The sequence below is a fragment of the Ornithorhynchus anatinus genome, chromosome 4, assembly GCF_004115215.2.
Source record: "Ornithorhynchus anatinus isolate Pmale09 chromosome 4, mOrnAna1.pri.v4, whole genome shotgun sequence".
NCBI lineage: Eukaryota > Metazoa > Chordata > Mammalia > Monotremata > Ornithorhynchidae > Ornithorhynchus > Ornithorhynchus anatinus.
The window spans coordinates 59,817,115-59,841,010 of NC_041731.1; the positions used below are offsets into that span (position 1 = coordinate 59,817,115).

General features: G+C 44.2%; 1 protein-coding gene across 4 annotated transcripts in view; it reads left to right on the plus strand.

Annotated features, from left to right (window-relative positions):
- Nucleotides 1–23,896, plus strand: part of CPQ (carboxypeptidase Q) — a 419,427-nt gene that overhangs the window by 243,341 nt on the left and 152,190 nt on the right. For all 4 annotated transcript variants that reach the window (XM_029063858.2, XM_039911817.1, XM_029063857.2 and 1 more), the window contains exon 5: nucleotides 14,405–14,516. In XM_029063858.2, coding sequence (XP_028919691.1) covers nucleotides 14,405–14,516 — 112 coding nt within the window. The remainder of the gene's footprint in view (nucleotides 1–14,404; nucleotides 14,517–23,896) is intronic.

A 23,896-nucleotide genomic window follows, 5' to 3' on the forward strand; every position in this document is an offset into this window, starting at 1 on the left:
AAAAAACCCTACCTTTACCCCACAGCTCCCTCCAGTTATCTCCCCTTCTCCCTCCTGTCATTCCTCTCCATACTCCTTCAGCAAGTTGTCTACCACCACTGTCTCAAATCCCTCTTCTCCAGTTCTCTCCTTAACCCACTCCAATCTGCCTTTATCCCCTTCATTTCACAGAAACCACTTTCTCATAGGTCAAAAATGATCTCATTCTTGCCAGATCGAACAGACTTTACTCCATCCTAATCCTCCTTGACCTCTTAGCTGTCTTCTACACTGTCAACTCCTGGAAACATTATCCAATCTAGGCTTCACTGACACTGTCCTCTCCTGAGTCTTCTCCTATCACTTGGGCTGCTCATTCTCAGCCTTTTTTGCGGGATCATTCATTCATTCAGTAGTATTTATTGAGCAGAGCACTGTATTTGCAGAGCACTGTACTAAGTGCTTGGAATGTACAATTTGGCAACAGATAGAGACAATCCCTGCCCAGTAACAGGCTCACAGTCTAAACGGGGGAGACAGACAGCAAAGCAAAACAGAACAAAACAAAATGAGACAACATCATCAAGATAAATAGAATCAAGGGGATATACACCTCATTAACAAAATAAATAGGGTAATAAATAATATATACAAATGAGCATAGTGCTGAGGGGAAGGGAAGTGGGATGAGTCGGAGGGGAGGGGGAGCAGAAGGACAGGGTGGCTCAGTCTGGGAAGACCTCCCGGCTCCTTGTCTTCCTCCTATCCTGTAACTGTGGGAGTCCCTCAAGGCTCAGTTCTGGGTCCCCTTGTTTTCTCCATCTACACTCACTCCCTTGGAGAACTCATTCACTCCCTTGACTTAACTACCATCTCTACATGGATCATTGCCAAATCTACATCTTTAGCCCTGATCTCTCTCCTTCTCTGCCTTCTCATAATTCCTTCTGCCTTCAGGACACCTCCACTCAGATGTCCCACCAACATCTCCAACTTAACACGTCTGAAATGGAACTCCTTATCTTACCACCCAAACCCTGTCCTCCCCTGTCCTTTCCAGCACTGTAGACAGCACCACCATCCTTCCTGTCTTGCAAGCCCATAACCTTGGTGTTATTTCACTCATCTCTTTCATTCGACCCACATATTCAATCTATCACTAAATCCTGTTGGTTCAACTTTCACAATATCATTTAAACATGCCCTTTCCTCTCCATTCAAACTGCTACTATGTAAGTCCAAACATTTATCCTACCGAGCCTTGATTACTGTGTCAGTCTCCTTGCTGACTTCCTTGCTTCCTGTCTCTCCCCATTCCAACAGTCCATACTTCATTCTGCTGCCCAGATCCACTTTTCTACAAATATTCAGTCCATGTCTCCCCACTGTTCAAATATCTCCAGTGGTTGCCCTTCCACCTCTGCATCAAACAGAAACTTCTCATCATTGGCTTTAAAAGACTCAAACACCTTGCCCCCTCTTACCTCACCTTGGGGCTCTCCAACTACAACCCAGCCACACACTTAGCTCTTCTAAAGCCAGCCTACTCACTGGTACCTCAATCTCATCTATCTCGCTGCCGACTTCCCTCCCACACCCTGCCTCTAGCCTGGAATGCCCTCCCTCTTCATATCTAACAGACAATTACTCTCCCCACCTTCCAAGCCTTATTGAAAGCACACCTCCTCCTTGAGGCCTTTCCTGACTAAGCCCTCATTTCCTCTTTTCCCACTCCCTCTGCATTGCTCTTATTTGTTCCCTTTATTCATCCCCCATCCCAGCCTCATAGCACTTATGTACAGATCCACAATTTATTTATTTATATTAATGGCTGTCCCCCGCATCTAGACTGTAAGTTTGTTGTGGGCAGGGACTGTCTGCCAACTCTGTGATACTCTCCCAAGTGCTTGGTACAAATGATTCTGGATTTCCTGTTGCCTGAAATGGCACTAAAGGAAGCTAGAGGAACACTCATTTTCAGGTTCTCAATTGAACAAAAAGTGCGGGAAATGTACTGTTGTACTCTCCCAAGTGCTTAGTATAGTGCTCTGTGCACAGGGTGTGCTCAATAAATATGATTTGAGGCCCAGAGAAGTTAAGCCTCTTACCCATGTTCACGCAGCAGACAGGTGGTGGAGCGGGGATTAGAATGCAGGTCCTCTTGACTCCCAGACCTGTGCTCTCTCCATTAGTCTATGCTGCTTCCCCAGTTCTTCCTCCTGCTGATTGAAGAAGCCTCCCTCCTCGTTGCTAGACTTCATGGTCACTAATTCCTTTAATGTTTGATGATTGCCTGTGAGCAGGGACATCGTGAAATGCAATCTGCCAAAATGAGCTGCAAGGTGGCTCTCTTGGCACAACAGCTGTGATTTTCCTCCTTGGATCCCCTGGAGGTGTACTGATTGGGTGGTGCTGCCAGGAAATCCTGGGCCACAGGCACTGGTGTCAAATTTCTAAGAGGTGTTGCTCATATATGTTTTTTCCCTTCAGATTCTCTCCAAGGATCTCATTCTCTTCCTGTTCTTCCCAGTGTTCTTTGCAGAATTCTATTTTAGTTTGAACCTTGATGTAGTATTCTTGGAGATGTATTTAATTGTGGTATTTGTTAAGCACTTACTGTGTGCCAGGCACTGTACTGAGCGCTGTGGTGGATACAAGCAAAGCGGGTAGGAGACGATCCCCGTCCCAACTGGGGTCACGATCTCAATCCCTATTTTACAGATGAGGGAACTGAGGCACAGAGAAGTGAAGTGACCTGTCCAAGGTCATACAGCAGACAAGTGGCAAAGCCAGAATGAGAATCCATGGCCTTCTGATTCCCAGGACTGTTGTTTAGTAGATGCCTGCATTTCTTCAGTTAAGATTCAGGAAGATAATAAAATAGTAATGGTATTTATTAAGTGCTTACTGTATGCTAAGCATTGTTCGAAGTGCTGGGGGAGATACAAGTTATTCAGATTAGACACAGTCCTTGTCCCAAATGAGCTTCACACTCTGAGTCCCCATTTTATGGAAGAGGTAACTGAAGCACAGGGAAGTGAAGTGACTTGTCCAAAGTCACACAAATGACAAGTAGCAGAGCTAGGATTAGAACCCAGATCCTTCTGACTTCCAGGCCCGTGCTCTATCCACTAAGTCACACTGGTTCTGTGACCTCTAATTGTGGCAGAGAAATATTTAAGAAGCATCTTATATTGAAAAAGTTTTCACAGTGATAAAGAAACCAACAAGAAAGAATTAAATTCATTCTCTCTACTGGCTGGAATGAACATTTCCAGCATTTTCTGTTAAATTGAGCATCTGAAAAATGAGTGTTTTTTCTAGCTTCCTTTAGTGCCATTGCAGGCAGTAGGAGTTCTGGAATCAATCAATCAGTGATGTTTATTGAGCTCTTACTATGTGCAGATCACTCGATCTCTGTGCTTGGGAGAGTACAGCACAACCAAGTTGGTAGACAAGTTCCCTGCTTGTCAAGAGAATCAGAAACTAACTAGCATTTTTGTTTTTCATGAAGCCAAATGGGAAGCTATATATTTCTGCTCTTTCAGTTACAGAAGTTGTGCTAGGCTGAAAGTGGGAACTCTAGCTTATGTGGAAAACTAGTAATAATAATTGTGGCATTTGTTAAGTGCTGTGTGACTGACACTGTACTAAGCACTGGGATAGATTCAAGCAAATTGGGTTGGACACATCATGCCTGTCTTATATGAGGCTCACAGTCTTAATCCCCATTTTACAGATGAGGTAACTGGGGCCTAGAGAAGTTAAGTGATTTGCCCAAGGCCACACAGCAGGCAAATGGTGGGGCTGGGATTAGAACCCATGACCTTCTGACTCCCAGGCTATATGCTCCATGCGACTTGGAAAACCTAGTATGGTTATTAGTGACATACTGATAAAGGTAGTGTGGGTTAGGGGAGAAGTGGAGAAGGAATTTATTACTCAGGGCAATTCTTTAATGATTGAAACTTGAAAGAGGAGTAGAGAAAGAAAGGTCTTAAGTTTTCTTCCCTAAACAGATTTAAATTCCTTGTGACACTATCTAATTATCATCATTAACTTTGTAAGTCAGATTTTATTTCTAGTCCAATTTGTTGTCCATAGTTCCATGTGATTCTTGCTGTTGAGGGCAGGCTGAAGGTTAATCCATTTTTAATGCACTCATTGTTTATAGTCATTCAGAGTGTGTAGGTACAAGATGCAGTAGTTGGGAGTAAGGTATTTTTCATGTGTTTGTGTGACTAAAGTTGTAAAGGTCAAAGCAATCTGAAGTAATTACCCATTGGATAACCAGCAGTGGAACTAAACTTCAGTCACTGAACATCTGTCGTCTGGAACTATGAGTGTTCTCTCTGTATCTTTTCTGTAATCAAAAAATGATGTTAGAAATTCTATTATGGAAGTGACGATGATGATGATTTTTGTTAAACGTTTACTATGTGCCAGGCACTGTACTGAGCACTAGTAAATCAAGTTGAACACAGTTGCTGCCTTATTTGGGGCTCACAGTCGCAATCCCCATTTGCAGATGAGGTAACTGAGGCACAGAGACGTGATTTGCTCAAGGTCACACGGCAGACAAGTGGCAGATCAGGATTAGAACCTGTGACCTGATATATATGTGTGTGTGTGTGTGTGTGTGTGTGTGTATGTATGTGTATATATACATATACATTGGTCAGTCAAAGCTGTCCTGTATTTCATTAGGACAAGTTTCTCTAGTGGCATATTCCCATTTTACAGAGTTTCTGATCCAGGGTTAGTTTTGGAAGATTTGGAAAGGAGAATGCTTAAGAGCTTTTGAAAGATGATTTAATCCAACCTCCTGTGTTGAGACCAGACTAGGGTGATCACCATCCCCATTTCTGTAACAGGCCTCCCCATCTACACCCCTGAAACAAGTTTGGTAGACCCCACCAAGTCAATCAAGCAATCAATCGATGACATTTATTGAGTGCTTACTGTATGCGGAGCATTGTCCTAAGCAGTTGGGAGCGTAAAATACAAGAGAGAGTTGGTAAATAGATTCCCTGCCCACAGTGAGCTTACAGTCTAGAGGGGGAGACAGATGATATACATAAATAACTTATAAATAAGTACTTAAGTGCTCAGGGCTGAGGGTGGGGTGAATGTCAAATGCTCGAAGGTGACACAGAAGGGAGAAGGAACTGGGAAAAGAGGGATTAATTAGGAAGGGCCTCTTGGAGGAAACATGATATATTAATGCCCACAGTGAGCTAGATTGTAAGCTCATTGTGGGCAGGGAATGTGTCTGTTCCTTTATTGTACTTTCCCAGATACTTAAATGTATTATTACTATTATTATCAGTAATAATAGCAAAGAATCTCATTCTGGAAAGCAGACAGATTTGGTAGAGAAGCTAGCAAAAGAAAATAAATAGAGAATATTGAAGGATGAAGTTTGAGGCCCATTCTGTTTATATACTTGAAGTTAATTATTCAGTCACCCACTCAGTCTTCTCATCTCCCAATCTAATGCACTCTCTTTCTTTCATTCTTCTTGATTGGTCTCTGCTGCCTAATTCCCCACTGTATTTGGGGACTTGAGGAGTAGAGAATTGCTGTATTTGCTTGGCTCAATCCTGTACTTGTTTTATTTAGGAGGAGCAGAGGTGACTGTATGTTAGATTAGGAAAGTGGGACAGTGCTATCCCAGGAGAGCAATTATAAACACAAGTTTGTCTCCATTTTCCTTTCCATTAATAGTCATTTCATAGCCTAGTGGAAAGCACCCAGGACTGAGAGTCAGGAGACCTGGCTTCTAGCCCTGGTTCCACCATTTCCCTGCTGTTGGACCTTGGGAAAGTCACTTAACTTCTCTGTGCCTCGGTTCCCTCATCTGTAAAATAGGGAGTAAAACAGTGAGCCCCACGTGGGACAGGGACTGAGTCCAACCAGATTCCCTCATAGGTACCCCAGTGGTTAGAACAGTGCCTGGTACCTACTAAGTGCTTAACAAATACCAATAAAAAATAATAAAATAAATATGATTGATTTCTAGTCTTCCTCGCTAGAACGTGAAACAAGGAATGTGTCGCTTCTTTCTGTTGTACTTTCCAAAGCCTTCACTAAAGTGTGCTCAGTAATTCTACAGAAACCCGGCAATTTCAGGTTGAAGATCCCATTGGGAAGCTCAGCCCTGACGGGAAAAGCTTTGGTGCCAGGTCTGTGTGACCCATGGAAGCCCAAGAAATTATTGGTGATGAGGAGCGGGAAAAGCACTCAAGAATGTGGGAGAGGAGAGAGAATTTGCTCACCTAGGTGAATAAGATCATATCAACTAGACTTACCATTTCTCACCTTTGAAAGCAAAGAGCAGATGTCTGGCCCTGGAGTTTCAAGACTAAATGACCAGGAATACAATCTACTACTTCAAACTAAGGGATTGGCTAAGGTCCATATTCAACGATTCATTCATTCAATCATATTTATTGAGTGCTTACTGTACACAGAGCACTGTTCTACGTGGTTGGGAAAGTACAGTAAAATAATAAGCAGGCACAATCCCTGCCCACAGTGAGCTTACAGTCTAGAATGGGGAGAGACAGTTGTAAATGCAGATAATTCATAAATGAGGGCTTACTGTGTGCAGAGCACTGTGCTCAATGCTTGGGACAGTTCAGTAGAGTTGGTAATAATAACTGTGGTATTTGTTAAGCACTTACTATGTGCCAGACACTGTACTAAGCGCTGGGGTGGGTACAGGCAAACTGGGTTGGACACGGTCCCTATCCCACGTGGAGCTCACAGTATCAGTTCCCATTTTACAGAGGAGGTAACTGAGGCCCAGAGAAGTGAAGTGACTTGCCCAAGTTGTCACAGCAGACAGGGGGCGGAGCCAGGATTAGGTGTGGTAGATATGATCCCCTGCCCACAAGGAATTTACATTCTAGTGTGGGAGATAGACAAAATAAATTAGAGGAAGGGGAATCACCAGAATATAAAAGGCTCTGTGGGTAGAATAAGTATCAAAAGGCTAGCTTGGCCTAGTTGAAAGAGCGTGGGCCTGAAAGTCAGAGAATAATCTTGATTCTAATCCCGGCTCCTCCACTTCTCTGCTGTGTGGCTTTGGGCAAGTCACTTAACTTTTCTCAGTTCCCTCATCTGCAATTTCTGAGTTTCAATTTCTGTTCTCCCTTCTACTCAGACTGTGAGCCCCAAGTGGGACCTGATGATCTAGTATCTACCCCGGAGCTTAGTACAGTGCTTGCCACATAGTGTTTAACAAATACGACAATTTGTATGTGACAGTTTGAGCTCCTTTGCCTTGAAGGGGGTGAAAGGGAAGCAGGCTCTGTATTGACCCTCTCTTGACATTTAGACAGGCAAGAGGCCGCTTAGAGAAGGTTCTTTGTGCACTGTGGTTGCAATAAGCCTTGGAAGGTTAATGTGCACTTGAGCAATGTGGTTTAGTGGATAGAGCATGGGCCTGGGAGTCAAGAGGTCGTGAGGTCTAATTCTGGCTCTGCCACTTTTCTGCTCTGTGACCTTGAGGAAGTCACTTAACTTTAGTTCCCTCATCTGTGAAAAAATAAGACTAAGAGCCCTATGTGGGATAGGGACTGTGTCCAAACCAATTTGCTTGTATCTACCCCAGCGCTTAGAACAGTGCCTGGCACACAGTAAGCACTTAAAAATCCCATAATTATCATTATTTTATTTGATTTATGATTCTTGTGAGACTAAGTCTGTCACACTGGTTTCTCTTCCAGAGGTCTCATTTAATCAGGAGGCTGGAAGAAAAGATTTATTGCATTGTGTCTTAAGTAGAAAAGACAGCAGGGTTTTCCTCCCCATCACATATTTGTATTTAACCTTTTTTTTCCTTGGGTTCTATCATTCATTCAATCATTTATTGAGAGTTTAATGTGTGCAAAGCACTGTACTAAGAATTTGGGAGAGTACAATACAGTAAACACACATTCCCTGACCACAGTGAGATTACAGTCAGAGCAGGGTGGGGTGAAGGGGGAGACAATCATCAGTATAAATAAATAATTACAGATATGTACCTAAGTGTGGGGATGGGAGAGGGTTAGAACAAAGGGAGCAAGTCAGGGTGATGCAGAAGAGAATGGGAGAAGAAGAAAGGGAGATTTAGTCAGGAGAGGCCTCTTGGATTCTCACCAACTGGGCATGACAGCTTCTCTCATTCCTTGATGGTAGTTTCCGAGGCCTGTGAGACACAGTGAAAGATATGAAGAAAGGTTCTCTTTCTCTGGAATGCAAGTGGAATCAAGCTGGTTGTTTATGATGCTCCCTCCTTAAATGAAAAAAATTTTAGTACTGTTTCTTTCCAGAATATTTACCTGTTGACAAAAATTAAAACCTGCGGAGAGTGAGCAGAACTGACCACTGTTCCTATGGTGGCCGGGAATGGGGTGCTTTACAAGGGTATTGAGATCATCAATCATATTTATTGAGCACCTACTCTGTGCAGAGAACTGTACTAAGAACCTGGGAGAGTTCAGTATAACCGAGTTGGTAGAGACGTTCCCTGTCCACAACACGTTTACGGCCTAGAGCGGGTGGCAGACATTACCAAAGGAAATAAAATGGGGATGTGTATATTAGTGCTGTCGGGATGAAGGAAGAGTAAATAAAAGGAGCAAATCCAAGCGCACGGGTAATATTAGGGTCAGTGTTCTTGCCTCCTGCTTATGACCCTCCTGGTCTAACAGAATCAGGGATTGTGTTCATTCAATCGTATTGTGTCGGAAGCGTCCAAAATTTAGCTGTTAGGTAGAAAATTCCTGAAGGGCAGGGATAGCTGCAATTTCCAATCCTTCAGTACATTTTTCAAAGCACCTAATATTGTGCTCTGCTCACGGTGCTCAGTCAAACAATGAATGGTATTTATTCACTCAATAGTATTTATTGAGCGCTTACTATGGGCAGAGCACTGTTGGAATTGAGTGCTTACTGTGTGCAGAGCACTCTACTAAGTGTTTGGGAGACTATCGTACAACAGAGTTGGTAGGCACGTTACCTGCCGCAAGGGACTTACAGTCTATAGGCGATACTGACCCAATCAATACCGGTGATTGATCAGTGGTATTTATTGAATGCCTACTATGGGCAGAGCACTGTACTAACAGCCTGGGGGAGCACAATATAACAGAATTAGCAGACACATTCCCTGCCCATTACGAGCTTACAGTCTAGTCCTCTCTCTTCTAGAGGGTCAATCAGAAACCTCCGTGTCATTGGGAGAGCCACAATAAAGGGTTTTGACTTGGTAGGTTACAAAGGCTTGAATGACTGAGGCAAAATCCCCATGAGCCGATCAGTCGGAAGTACTTATTGAGCACTTTTTCTGTGGAGAATAGTGTTCTAAGCCTTTGGAAGAGAATCACAAAGCTAGTCGCCTTGATCCTGAATTGTGCTTTCCAAGTGCTTAGTACAGTGCTCTGCGCACAGAAAGCGCTCATAAAATACGGTTGAATGAATGAATCCCTTCCGCCAAGATCTTGCAGTGTAGCAGAGAGACAAACATTCAAATAGATTGTAGATAGGGAGAAGAAATAGAGTTCAAAGAGAAGTGGTGTGGGACAGGAGGGGAAATGAGTATCCAAATGCTTCGGTGATTCAGAAGTGCCGAACTGGTAGTTAGGATGAGGAATAGAGTGGGGGAGATGGGAGAAAGCCTCTGGGAGAAGGGCTTTGAAGGTGGGAAAAAATGGGGTCTGTCATTTAGAGGTGGAAGGATGTTTGAGGCAGGAGGGAGAAGGTGAGAAAGCAGTATGGCGTAGTGGATAGAGCAAGGACCTGGGAGACAAAGTCATGGGTTCTATTTCTGACTCTGCCACTTGTCTACTGTGTGATCTTGGGCAAGTCACTTCACTGTCCTTTGCCTTAGTTACTTCTTATGCAAAATGTGGACGGAGACTGTGAGCCCCACTGTATCCAATTTGGTTTGCTTTGTATCCTCCCAGCACTTAGTACAGTGTCTGACATATAGCAAGTGCTTAACGAATGCCATCAAAAAAAAGAAAGAAAGAAAGATCTATGGTGAGAGATTTGGGAACAAGGCATGTTGAGTAGATTGGCATTAGAGGAGCAAAATGTGTGAGCTGAGGTGTGGTGGGAGAGAAGTGAAGCTGGCTCTCTCATTCACCCCACACATCCAATCCGTCACCAAGACCTGCTGGTCTCACCTTTATAATATTGCCAAGGTCTGCCCTTTCCTCTCCACCCGAATGGCTATCTTACTGGTAGGGACTCTCATAATATCCCGGCTGGATTATTGTGTCAGCCTTCTCTCTGATCTCCCTTCCTCCTGTCTCTCCCCCTCCAGTTTAATCTTCATTCCGCTGCCCAGCTCATCTTCCTGCAGAAACACTCTGGGCATGTCACTCCCCTTCTCAAAAACCTCCAGTGGTTGCCTATCAACCTCCACATGAAACAAAAACTTCTCACTCTAGGCTACAAGGCTCTCCATCCCCTTGCCCCCTCCTACCTCTCCTCCCTTCTGTCTTTCTACCGCCCACCCCGTAGGCTCCGCTCCTCTGCCACCCACCTCCTCACCGTACCCCGTTCATGCCTTTCCCACCGTCGACCCCTGGGCCACGTCCTCCCGCTGTCCTTGAATGCCTTCCCTTCTCACCTCCGCCAAACTAATTCTCTTCCCCTCTTCAAAGCCCTCCTGAGAACTCACCTCCTCCAAGAGGCCTTCCCAGACTGAGCTTCCCCTTTTCCCTCTGCTGCTTCTCTGGCCCCCCTCTTCACCTCCCCTCAGCGAAGCCCCCTTTCCCCCCACTTTCCCTCTGCTCCTCCCCCTCTCCCTTCCCCTCAGCACTGTGCTCGTCCGCTCATTTGCATATAGTTTTATTACCCTATTTATTTTGTTAATGAGATGTACAACCCCTTGATTCTATTTATTGCTATTGTTTTTGTCTGTCTCCCCTGATTAGACTGTAAGCCTGTCAATGGGCAGGGATTGTCTCTATCTGTTGCCATTCCAAGTGCTTAGTACAGTGCTCTGCACATAGTAAGTACTCAATAAATACTATTGAATGAATGAATAAGGAGGAATAGTGTTGATTGAGGGCTTTAAAGTCAGTGGTAAAGAGCTCTGCTTGCCTCAGAGAGGAATGAGCAACCATTGGAAGATTTTGAGGATTGGGAAAATGTATGCCAAATGTTTTAGAAAAATGATCTGGGCAGTTAAATGATATATGGACTGGAGAGGGAAGAGGCTAGAGGCAGGGAGGGATAAGAAGGCTGATTCTGATCTCAAATTGAGAAATAAGTGCTTGGTTCATTGTTCTGCGGGATGGGGTAGAGAGAAGCTAGTCAGGTAGGACACAATCCACATCCCATATGGGTTTCACAGTCTTAATCCCCATTTTACAGATGAGGGAACTGAGGCCCAAACAAGTTAAGTGATTTGCCCAAGGTCACCCAGAGGGCAAGTGGCGGAGCTGGGATTAGAACCCAAGTCTTCTGACTTCCAGGCTCATGATTCATCTACTAGGTCACTCTATTTCCTTTCCGCAAGATACCTTGTAGAACATCTTTTCCTCCTTTGACCACCTGTCCACTGCGTATTCACCACATAGAATACTCTCTAGACTCTAAGCTTGTTGTGGGCATGGTATGTGTCTGTTTATTATTATATGTAGTCCCTCAATCGCTTAGTACAGTGCTCTGCACACTCTAAGCTCTCAATAAATGCGATTGCATGACTGAACGAATGAACATTCAGAAACTCCTGACATTTGAGAAACTATTGTGAAGACCATGTGTTGAGACCTTAGAAACTTTGCTCCAAAAGAAGTTTGTTCAAAGAGGAGCATTACCTTGGCAGTTGCTGTATATGTCTAATTAAGTAAAAGAAGAACATTTTGTTCTTTCTCAATCCACATAAACTTTAATTTGTATTTTAATGCTGTGTCACTAGAGCAGGGAGAACTCCACAGGATTAGGTCTGGAAGTCCCGTAAGGGATTACTCCACTTTCTAAATCGATTTCCTGCTGTTGCAATATGTGCTAATTCTCAGGAAGGAATGGGAATCATTCATTTTGGGTCAGTCATCTGACCACTGTTTCCACAGAGTGTTTTAGGCACCCCAGAGAAGTCTCACTTCCTGAATGAAAGGGCACTAAAGTTGCGATCCTTAATCGGTCAAGTGTGAAGAGGAAAAAGTATCTAGTGAAATCAGCAAATGTCAGCAGCTATTTTGGATTAGTGGAGACAAACCACAAAACATCTTTCTTTGGATGATTTCCTCAGGTTGTCAAGAAGGGGAGTCATCAACTGTTCCTACAAGCATCCTGTTACACTTTGGGAGAAAGAATTCTGACTGTGGACTGATGTTTTTTAATGGCATTTGGTAAGAGCTTACTATATGCCAGGCACTATACTAAGTGCTGGGGTAGATACAAGCTAATCAGTTTGGACACAAACCCTGTCTGGCATAGGGCTCACAGTCTTAATCCCATTTTACAGATGAGGCAACTAAGGCACAGAAAAGATACGTGACTTACTGAAGGTCCACAGCAGATATGTGGCAGAGCTGGGATTGGAACCCAGGTCCTTCTAACTTCCAAACCTGTGCTCTATCCTCTAGGCCACACTGCTTCTCAATAGGCCACGCTGCTTAAAGCATGGGGATGACTTAGTTATGACATGTCTTGGATTTTTTCCTGTAAGGCCACCTCAGCTCTTCATTTTGCATTTCATGAACAGATATCTCTAATGAGCTGTTCTAAGCTCAATCAACCACTGGTGAAAAACGGCATGGCGTACATATCCTTATGCTCAACTATTTCCCCTATCCATAATTCATTTTAATGACTGTCTTCCCCATGGGGGATCGCATCTACCCACCTTTTTTAAAATAGCATTTGTTAAGCACTTGCTTTGTGCTATGCACTATGCTAAGCACTGGGATAGATAAAAGATAATCAGGCTGGACAAAGTCAAGTGCATAGTCGACCCAGTGGGGAGAGCAGATAGGGGAAATGAGGTGCTTATAATTTGCTCTTAAAAATGTTGCTCCCAGCAGAAACTTATGTTTTTTCCAGAACCATTTGTTACTATATTCCAAAAATGAACATTTAAAGTCAGCAGGCCCTGTCCCAAATGAGGCTCTCACCAGGTAAATAAAGTGGATTTGGAATTGGGTGTCCCGAGTCCCACCACTAATCAATCAGTCAATTGTTGTGGCTCAGTAGAAAGAGCACGGGCTTGGGAGTCAGAGGTCATGGGTTCTAATCCCAGCTCTGCCGCTTGTCAGGTGTGTGACTTTGGGGAAGTCATTTAACTTCTTTGTGCCTCAGTGACCTTATCTGTAAAATGGGGATTAAGACTGTGAGCCACACCTGGGACAACCTCCCCAGTGCTTAAAACAGTGTTTTGCACATAGTAAGGGCTTAACAAATACCATCATCATTATTATTATTATCATTGTTGGGCAAATCAATCAAGCAATTGTATTGATTGAACATTTACTGTGTGCAGCACAGTATTTCTAAGCGCTTGGGAAAGTACAAAACAATAATATAAAACACACTCATTTTAACACACACTCCTTTTACACAGTGAGCAACAGTGTGGCTTAGTGGGAAGATCCCGGGCTTGGGAGTCAGAGGTCGTGGGTTCTAATCCCGACTCCGCCACTTGTCTGCTGTGTGACCTTGGGCAAGTCACTTAACTTCTCTGGGCCTCAGTTACCTCATCTGTAAAAATGGGGATTAAGAAATGTGAGCGCCACGTGGGACAATCTAACTACCCTGTATCTACCCCAGCGCTTAGAACGGTGCTCTGCATATAGTAAGCGCTTAACAAATACCATAATTATTATCATTAAAGTCACATAATGTCCTGTAGTCTGATCCCTCACCAAATGACAGGTAGTGGGGAGATGAAAGGAACGTGAGTCGTAGGCACTGAGCAAAGGAAGGGGTTGCCTGGGGGGAGATGAGCAAGAGGTCAGTGAGAGATTCAACCCCAAATGAGGAATCCTGGTTCTGCCACTTTTCCCCTCCCAGCTTCCCCATGGACACATCCATCCTTGGCCCTTCTACTATTCCTTGAGATTCACAGGAAGCTCCTGATGAACGAAGTGGCCAGCATCCTTGTTGCATAAATCAAATCGATCCCACAGTTTCCACATTAAAAATGGGATGAATGCTACTTCACCTCTTTTCATCACACTGGGATGTTGAGAAGATGAATCAAGTGCTATGTACAAAACTACTTAGGGCTGTATTTCAAAAGGCCATGAGGAATTGACATTTTATTATTTATTATCTAACCCCAAGTTAGATATCTTCTCTTTCAGGGTTGGATTCTTTTTTAATCTGTTCTGAACTAGGAATAATGCATCCTCTTATGTCTTTCTATGGAAACATGTTCTGCAAAGTAAATGTCTGTCTTTATTGTATTTTTTTTTTTAAGGTTGTATTGGTCAGTGGACATCTGGACAGCTGGGATGTTGGGCAAGGAGCCATTGATGATGGAGGTGGCGTATTTGTATCATGGGAAGCTCTGTCTCTTATTAAGGATCTTGGTAAATATTTAGAAAGCTGTTGCCCAATGTGTAAAACTTTCAGTGCCATTGTGTTTTTTCAAAACTGACTATAGAAGACATTTAACTGTTGATTTGTTTCAGTGAGACTGTGCTCTTTCATCAAATGTGTACCCTTTCCTCTACCTTGCTTCCCGGAACAGAACTAACAAGCGCCTTCAAGAATAAGCCCCAAGTAAATTGTATCCCAGCTGCCAAAGTACTAAATGTACTAGTCGCTACAAAAAACAAATAAGCTAAAGTAACCCGGACAAGGACAAGAACAGCCTAATGCAATATTTGTTGCTGGCATTTCCAACTGGCTCCGATTATTACAAGGGAGCATATGGAGCTCTGATCACTGCCCAGAAAAATCCCCATTGCCACCCATTCCCACTCTTATTGGTCATCTGGAGCAAGACCTTATTGGAGAAATTAAATCTAGGTCTCTATATTGGAAGGGAGAAGCCAGGGTCCTACAACTCAAACCTTCTGTCTCTTCCAGTATGAGAAGCTGAGCCTCCTCGCTGCTTTGGGCCAGAACTAATGAGAAGCAGCGGGGCCTCATGGATTGAGCACGGGCCTAGGAGTCAGGGGGAGCTGGGTTCTAATCCCAGCTCTGTCACTTATCTGCTGTGCGACCTTGTACAAGTCACTTCATTTCTCTGTTCCTCAGTTACCTCATCTGTAAAATGGGGATTAAGACCATGAGCCCCAAACGGGACAGGGACTGTGGCCAACCTGATATTCTTATATCTACCCCAGCGCTGAGTACAGTGTCTGGTACTCTCTAAGTACTTAAATATAATTTAAAAAAATAAACCTACAAAAATGAATGGTCAGAATCCATTGTTCCATGTTCACTATTTGTTTAGAGCAATTCTCACCCTGACTTCACATGGAGAATACCTGATGCCAAAAACATATGTTCACCCAAGCAGCAAACAAAGCTGGAAGTCACCGTTCATAGACTAGTAATTGCTGTGTGTGCTAGGTGCATTCTATGTTCTAAGCGCGGTACTAAGTGCTGGGGTAAATTCAAAATGATCTGGTGGAACACAGTCCCTGACCCAGAGGGGACTTACATCTAAGTAGGAGGGAGAACAGATATTGAATCCCCATTTTTACAGGAGAGGAAACTGAGGTATAGAGAAGTTGAGAGGTACCCCGGGTCACATCGCAGGCAATTGGTGGAGCTGAGGTAGAATCTGGAGCCTGTGACTTTCAGGCCAGTGGTCTCTCCGTTAAGGCTACTCTACTTGTCATCCCGAGGCCTGGTCCAGAGAGGGAACATGATCTCTGTTTTCCTGCCCGGGAGAAGACCTGGGGAAAGAAAAGTGGTGAACAGTTAGGGCTGATAACCAATCAATCAGTGATATTTATTGAGTGCTTACTGTGCGCAGAATACTGTACTAAGCACTTGGGAGAGTACAGTACAACTAAATTGGTAGGCGCATTTCCTGCGTCCCTATTCTTGGAGTATCATTCTTCATGATAATAATAATTATGGTACTTGTTTAGCACCTACTATGTTCCAAGCACTGTTCTAAGCGATGGGTTAATCAGGTTGGACGCAGTCCCTGTCCCACATGGGGCTCACATTCTTAATCCCCACTTTATGATGAGGTAACTGAGGCATAGAGAAATGAAGGGACTTGCCCAGGATCTCACAGCAGAAATATGGTGGAGCTGGGATTAGAGCCCGGGTCCTTCTGACTCCCAGGCTCATGTCCTATCCACTAAGTCACACTGCTTTCCTATGATCCCTTTTGTTCCACTGTGGTGGACCTATGCACCTCCTCACCAGACCAGGGACAGGGGGTGGATATGGGTTCAGATAATGATGGGTGAGTGGATACGCATAGTTAAAAAGGGAAGATTCCTTCCTCCGCAACAGGATTGATTCCGGCTGGGATTAAGACGTTTGCTCTACAAAGTGACCTTCAGCTTGTTGAGCTACAGGTAGGACTTTGAATCCGCCTGGAGAAGTCTCACTCCGCTCATCAGCAGAACCTTCTTGTCTCTGCCTGGCAGCCGGGCTGGATTGGCCCAGACGTGGTAGATGTCTCGGTCTACAAATGATTGCTCTTTGGAGAGACTCTAAGCAAGCTGTGTGCCCAGAACATCACCAGAGTGAACGGTGTCTGCTAAAAATAGAACAGAATTGCTCACGCCTTACCTTTCCCCTCTCATCCTCTTCACTAAGGTCAGTGTGCTAATTCTATAGTGATAGTCTGGTCTCTTAAATAGTCACATTGGAAGTCAATCTATGGTATTTATTCAGTGCTTACTGTGGGCAGAGCACTGTACTAAATGCTTGGGAGAGTACAATGCAAGAGATTTAGCAGATACATTCCCTGGCCATAATGAGTCTAGAGGGGGACGTAGACATTAATATGAATAAATGAGTAATTTGTAATATGTAAATTAAAGATATGTACACAAGTGCTGTGGGGTTGGGGTGGGGGGACTATTAAATGTCCAGAGGTCACAGATCTAAGTGCATAGATGTTACAGAAGGGAAAGTAAGTCAGGGAAAAGAGGTCTTTTGGAGACAATGTGGTCTTAATGTTTTGAAGGTGGGGAGAGTGGTGGTCTGGTGTAAATGGAGCGGGAGGGCGTTGCAGGCTGTAGGAGGAGGTGAGATAAATGAGATCAGGGCATAGGGAATAAGCTGGCATTAGAGAAATGGAGTGGGTGAGCTGAGCTATAGTAGGAGATTAGTGAGGTGAGATAGGATGGGGCAAACTGAGTGCTTCCAAGCCAGTGGTAAGGAGTTTCTGTTTGTTGCAGAGGCAGATGAGCAGCCAATGTAAGTTCAGGAGGAGTGGGGAGACATGGACTGAAGGTTTTAGTTGATAAATGTTCCGTGCGTCAGAATGAAGTCTGGATTGGAGTGGGGGGAGACCTGAGGCCAGAAGGTCAGCTAGGAGGCAGATGCGGTAGTCAAGGTGGGATAAGATAAGGTCTTGGATCAGCATGCTAGCTGTTTGGATGGAAAGAAAAGGGCAAATTTTAGCAGTGCTGGGAAGGTAGAACCAACAAGATTTGGTGACAGATTGAATATGTGGTAGAATGAGAGAGATGAGTTGAGGACAGCACCAAGGTTAAGGGTTTGTGAGATAGGAGACCTGAATAGTGTTCAGAAGTGGCTTGAAAGTGTTTCTGATATTTTTAAAAGTGTTAATTTCACATTGCATGAAGTTGAAGCCACTATCACTCATGCTATTTGACAATCTGAACTATTATCATTATTATTATAACTGTTATCATTTATTGTGGCATTTAAGTGTTTGCTATGTGCCAGGCCCGGTACAAAGTGCTGGGGTAGGTACAAGCTAATCATTCTATGTTCCACATGGAGCTCACAGTCCTAATCCCCACTTTACAGATGAGGTAATTGAGGCACAGAGAAGTTAAGTGACTTGCCCAAGTTCACCACCAGACATGTGACAGAACTGGAATTCAAACCCAGGTCCTTCTGACTTCCAGGCCACTTCTCTTTCTACGAGGCTACAAGATTGTAAGTTCAGTTCTTGATTGGAATCGAAAAGAGGAAGCTATCCTAAGTAAGTGCACTTTCACTGAGGCTTAACTTGTTCATCTCCTACTTGTGGATGGGGTCAGATTGATACCAGATCGGCTGTGGGGGTGGGAGGGGAAGAAGAGAGGGAGAGAGGGAAAGAATGTAAAAATAACTAAGATGATTATATAGCATTTTCTGGAGGAAAACTGTTTTCCTTTCTCTAAACTGTATTTCCACGTTACTTAGCATCGTAAGAAAGTTTATGCTCATTACACTGAATCTAGTATTCCATGACAGTACAGGTGAATGACTCTCATGGGTGGAGGTACAGGAATGGATTGGATGTCTTTTTCTAAAATCTCTTCCTGTAGTTCTTTTTGTCAAGAACTGGTCTCATTTGCTTCACCTGAAATTCAAAACTGGTGGGTATAATCTGGTTAACTATCGTTAAGTGCCCAGGTTTCACTCAGAAACACAGTTTTTCAAATTTCTAAGTATTTTAATGATAATAATGTTGGTATTTGTTAAGCGCTTACTATGTGCAGAGCACTGTTCTAAGCGCTGGGGTAGATACAGGGTGATCAGGTTGTCCCACGTGGGGCTCACAGTCTTAATCCCCATTTTACAGATGAGGTAACTGAGACACAGAGAAGTTAAGTGACTTGCCCACAGTCACACAGCTGACAATTTTAACATCCCCTCAGTAGTCCATTTTATATATATAAAGCCGTACATCAGAGTTTTTCCAGGTGTAACATTTGGGCTGTTTCCTAACTTAATTTATTCCACAAATATTAGAAAATCTAGGGGGAAAGATCTCTGAGTACTCCTTTCCTTCCAGGTTCAAATGACCAAAAAATTATTTTTGTTTAAAGCCAGCTTTTATAAAGTGACCAATTAACCCACTCTCTGTGGAAGTTATTTTTTATTATTTTCAAAATCCTGGCCATGAATTTCTAACTTTTACTGCATTTCCTGCCTTCACAGCAACAGCCAAGTCCATTAACCTGCTGTGAATCACAGTCTCTAATGAAAGAGGCTGATGTGTGAGAATAAGAAACAGGATAGGGCACTAGAGTCAGTCAGGAGTATTTATTGAGTGCTTACTGTGTGCGGAGCACTGTAGTAAGGGTTTGGGAGGGGACATTACAGCTGATTTGGCAGATTCTGTATTTAAGAGGGCAAGAAAATGTTCCCACTGATTTTAAAAAAAAAAGCCCATTGCACTAATAATGGTTAATTGACAAAATCCCAAAAACCCTGTGGAAAACTTTTTCTCCAGAAAAGTGAGGTGATTTATTGAAATGGTTCCATGAGTGGTGTGTCATACAGTACACATTTTGGAAGTCCTTGGGTGGATTCTGGCATACTGATAAATTGAGCTCTATGCCCAGTGGGATGTGCTTGATGTTTGGCAATGTTTTACAGCAACATTTTCTTTCCTTCTCCTCCCTCTCTCCTTCCTCCTCCAAAAGCTTAAACGGCTTTCAGCTAATCTTAGGTCAGAGAAATGGGTGACTTTCTAAATCCCTCACCTGTCTCTGGCTCATTGTGAAGAGGTGTCTGTGTGTGTTGGTTATTCTACTGAAAACACTTGTTTTATTTTGAGAGTCCAGCCATGGAATGCCTTGGCATGAATAGAAAAGTTCATTTTTCCACAGGATGTAAATGCCTTGTGGGCAGGGAATGCATCTACTCACTCTGTTATATCGTACTATTCCAGGCGCTTACTAATAATAATAATGTTGGTATTTGTTAAGCGCTTACGTGCAGAGGACTGTCCTAAGTGCTTCAGCAAGTACAACATAAGAGTTAGAATTATAACCGAGCTGGTAGACAGTAGTCAGGCTGGGGTATGGCCTCCATAGAAGTGGGCTAATCTCCCAAAATTCAGCCAGGTCTGATTAATAATAATGATGTTGGTATTTGTTAAGGGCTTACTATGTGCTGAGCACTGTTCTAAACGCTGGGGTAGATACAGGTTAATCAGGTTGTCCCACGTGAGGCTCACAGTCTTTCTCCCCATTTTACAGATGAGGTAACTGAGGCTCAGAGAAGTGAAGTGACTTGCCCACAGTCACACAGCTGCCAAGTGGCAGAGCCGGAATTCGAACCCATGACCTCTGACTCCCAAGCCCGGGCTCTTTCCACTGAGCCACGCTGCTTCTCTTACTAGAGTGCACTGCACATAGTATGTGCTCAGTAAATATCACCAGTTGATTTAGAATGTGCTTTCAGCTCAATTATGCCTGTAGCCAGTGGGGATTTCAGAATGAACGGCGCCTTGAGGCAAGAGCTCAACTGCACCCCTCTTCACGTGACTTGACAACATGTGGAGTTATTTTTATTATTATTATTATTCTTGTGCTTGTTAAGTGCTTAATATGTTAGCACTGTTCTAAGCACTGGGGTAGATACAAGGTAATCAGGTTGGATACTGTCCCTGTCCCACATGGGGCTCACAGTCTTAATCTCTAGTTTACAGATGAGGTAACTGAGGCCCAGAGAAGTGAAGTGATTTGACCAAGGTCACATCGCAGAAATGTGGCGCATCTGGGATTAGAACCCATGTCCTTGGGACTCCCAGGCCTGTGCTCTATCCACTAAGCCACATGCACGGAGAGTACAGCTGAGTCCTAGCAGCTGGCTGCAGCTGCCATGAGCGATATGGAAGCAGTGTCAGAAGGAGAAGTCGGAATAAGAAGGCCAGGGGATGCAGGCCCTCTCAGCCCTTCCATTCTCCCCGCCTCACCACAACCCCGGCTCCCCCGGATCTGGTTTAGGTGCCCAGGCTTGTGATGGACATGGAGTTTTCTATCAAGAATGACAGCTGAGTCTCCTCTCTACTAGCTTTCAAGCACTCAATCACCTTGCCCACCACCCCCTCGCTTCACTACACTCCTAGTACAATCCAGTCTGCACACTTTGCTCCTCTAATGCTAACCTTTTCACTGGACCTACGGCGTTCTCATCTATTTTGTCGCTGACCTCTCGTCCCCGTCGTACCTCTGGCCCGGAACACCCTCCCTTCTCTAATCCGATAGACGATTACTCTCCCCCCTTTCAAACCTTTATTGAAGGCACATCTCCTCCAAGAAACCTTCCCTGACTAAGCCCACCTTTCCTCTTTTCCCACTCCCTTCCGGGTCACCCTGACTTGCGCCTTTTGTTCATCCCCCCTTTCAGGCCCATATCACTTAGTACATATCTGTAATTTATATTAACGTCTGTATCCCCCTCTAGACTGTAAGCTTGTCGAAGGCGGCGAATGTGTCTGTTCATTATTGTATTGTACTCTTCCAAGTGCTTAGTTCCATGCTCTGCACACAGTAAGTGCTTAATAAAAGCACTGGACTGAGTGACTGACCTAGGACCAAACTAGAGGAATGGATTATGGTGGTACTGGCTTACTCGTCGACGTACCTGTTTCTCTCCCCCCCACCTGGTCACGCTCCCTGGGGTATGGCATGCAATGAGGGAGAAGGTGGTCGGGAGTATAGGTCATTGAAAGACTGTGGTCTTCACCCTTGTTAGCCAGCTACGTGCAGAACTGGATCTAGAATTAATTAGTTAATTCATTCAATTGTATTTATTAAGCACTTACTGCATGCAGAGCACTCTACTAATCGCTTGGGAAAGTACAACAATAAACAGTGACGATCCCTGCCCACAACGAGCTCACAGTCTGGGGAGTGGAGGGAGACAGACATCGATACAAATTAATGGACATCAGTACAAATAAATAAAATGACAGATATGTACATAAGTGCTATGGGGCCGGAAGGTGGGGGGAAGAGCAAAGGGAGCAAGTCGGGGTGATGCAGAAGGGAGTGGGAGTTGAGGAAAAGTGGGACTTAGTCTGGGAAGGTCTCTTGGAGGAGATATGCCTTCAATAAGGCTTTGAAGAGGGGGGAGAGTTATTGTCTGGCAGATCTGAGGAGGTAGGGCGTTCCAGGCCAGAGGGATGTGGGTCGGGGTTTGGAGACGAGACAGGTGAAATGGAGGCACAGCAAGTTTGCAGGGTGGGTTGTAAAAGGAGAGCAGATTGTGAGGTCGTTGTGGGCAGGTTTTGTCTCTGTTACTGTATTATACTTTCCCAAGCACTTAGTAGAATGTTCTACACACAGCAAGCACTCAATAAATACGATTGAATGAACGAAAAGAAGAAAAGTGAGGTGAGGTAGGAGGGGCCGAGGTGATGGAGTGCTTTAAAGCCAACGGTAAGGAGTTGTTATTTGATATGGAGACGGATAGGCAACCACTGGAGATTTTTGAGGAAGGGGGGTGACATGTCCCGAACGCTTCTGTGGAAAGATGATTCGGTGAGGGTCGCGGCAGGAGGTTGATGCAGTAATCAAGGCGGGGTGAGATGAGTGACTGTATTAATGTGGTAGAACTCAGCTGAACTGCTTTCCGGAGGAGGGCTTTCTCAGTGGGCCAGAGGCCCACAGATAAAGGTGTCAACCGAGTTGCCTGCAGTTGAGGGTGAGTCACTTAGACATGAGTCGGGTAAGGTCTGATACCAGGCCCCTGACAGCTGTCAGGGAACAGAAGTGTCCACACAGAAAGCATCTCCCGCTTCAGCATCTGCCCCAACTAAGAGCTTTCTGGACTCTGGTTGCTTTTCCCCATCACGGTGAGAGTGTGGATTCGTCATACCGCATCTGAGCAGCAGTAATTCTACTAATAGTATTTATCGAGTGACAGGTTTTATGATATTTGTGAAGCATTTAATAATAATAATAACAATTATGGTATTTGTTAAGTGCTTACTGTGTGACAAGCACTTTTCTAAGCACTGAGGTAGATACAGGGTAATCAAAGTGTCCCACGTGGGGCTCATAGTCTTAATTCCCATTTTACAGATTCATTCAATAGTATTTATTGAGCGCTTACTATGTGCAGAGCACTGTACTAAGCGCTTGGGATGAACAAGTACAGATGAGGCACAGAGAAGTTAAGTGGCTTGCCCAAGGTCACACAGCAGGCAAGTGGCGGAGCCGGGATTAGAACCCACGTCCTCTGACTCCTAAGCCTGTGCTCTTTCCACTTACTTTGTGTCAGGTGCTGTACTAAAGCGCTGAGGTGGATACAAGGTAATCAGGTTGGACACCGTCCGTGTCCCACCTGGGGCTCCCACATTTCACAGATGAGGTAACTGAGGCACAGAGAAGTTAAGTGATTTGCCCCAGGTCTCACAGCAGACAAGTGGTGGAGCTGGGATAAGAACCCAAGTCTTTCTGACTCTGTCCTTTATCTACTAGGCCATGCTTCTTCTCACTGAGAGCAATCCACTCCACTGAGTGTTTAGGGAGTACAAAACAAAGAAGTGCAATGTTCCCTGACCTCAATGCCCACAGTGAGCTTACAGTCTAAAGTTATGGTTCGAGAACACATCTACCAACTCCATCGTATTGTACTTTACTTAGTGCTTTGCATAGTGCTCTGCACACAGTAAGCACTCAGTAAATACCATTAATTGATAGAGGAATATTAGAAAGCCCAGAAAAGATTCATATAGATTACTGGATAATGGGCCCATGATGGGTTATTAAAGGGAAAAATTGAAGATGTTAGAACATTTACCCACAGCCATGAGGACAGAAATGAAGTAAACTTTCCCTTCATATGTCTTTGGGTACAACTTTCAGAGCCGGAATGCTGGATTAGATGGGCCATTGGTCTGCCTCGGTACCATTTCTCCAGGTCTTATATTCTTACTTTGGAGTCCAATAATAATAATTATTATTACCTCATTTTGCAGATGAGGTAACTGAGGCACCCAGAAGTGGAGTGACTTGTCCAAGGTCACACAGTAGTCATGTGGCAGAGCCACTATTAGAACTCACAGTCTCTG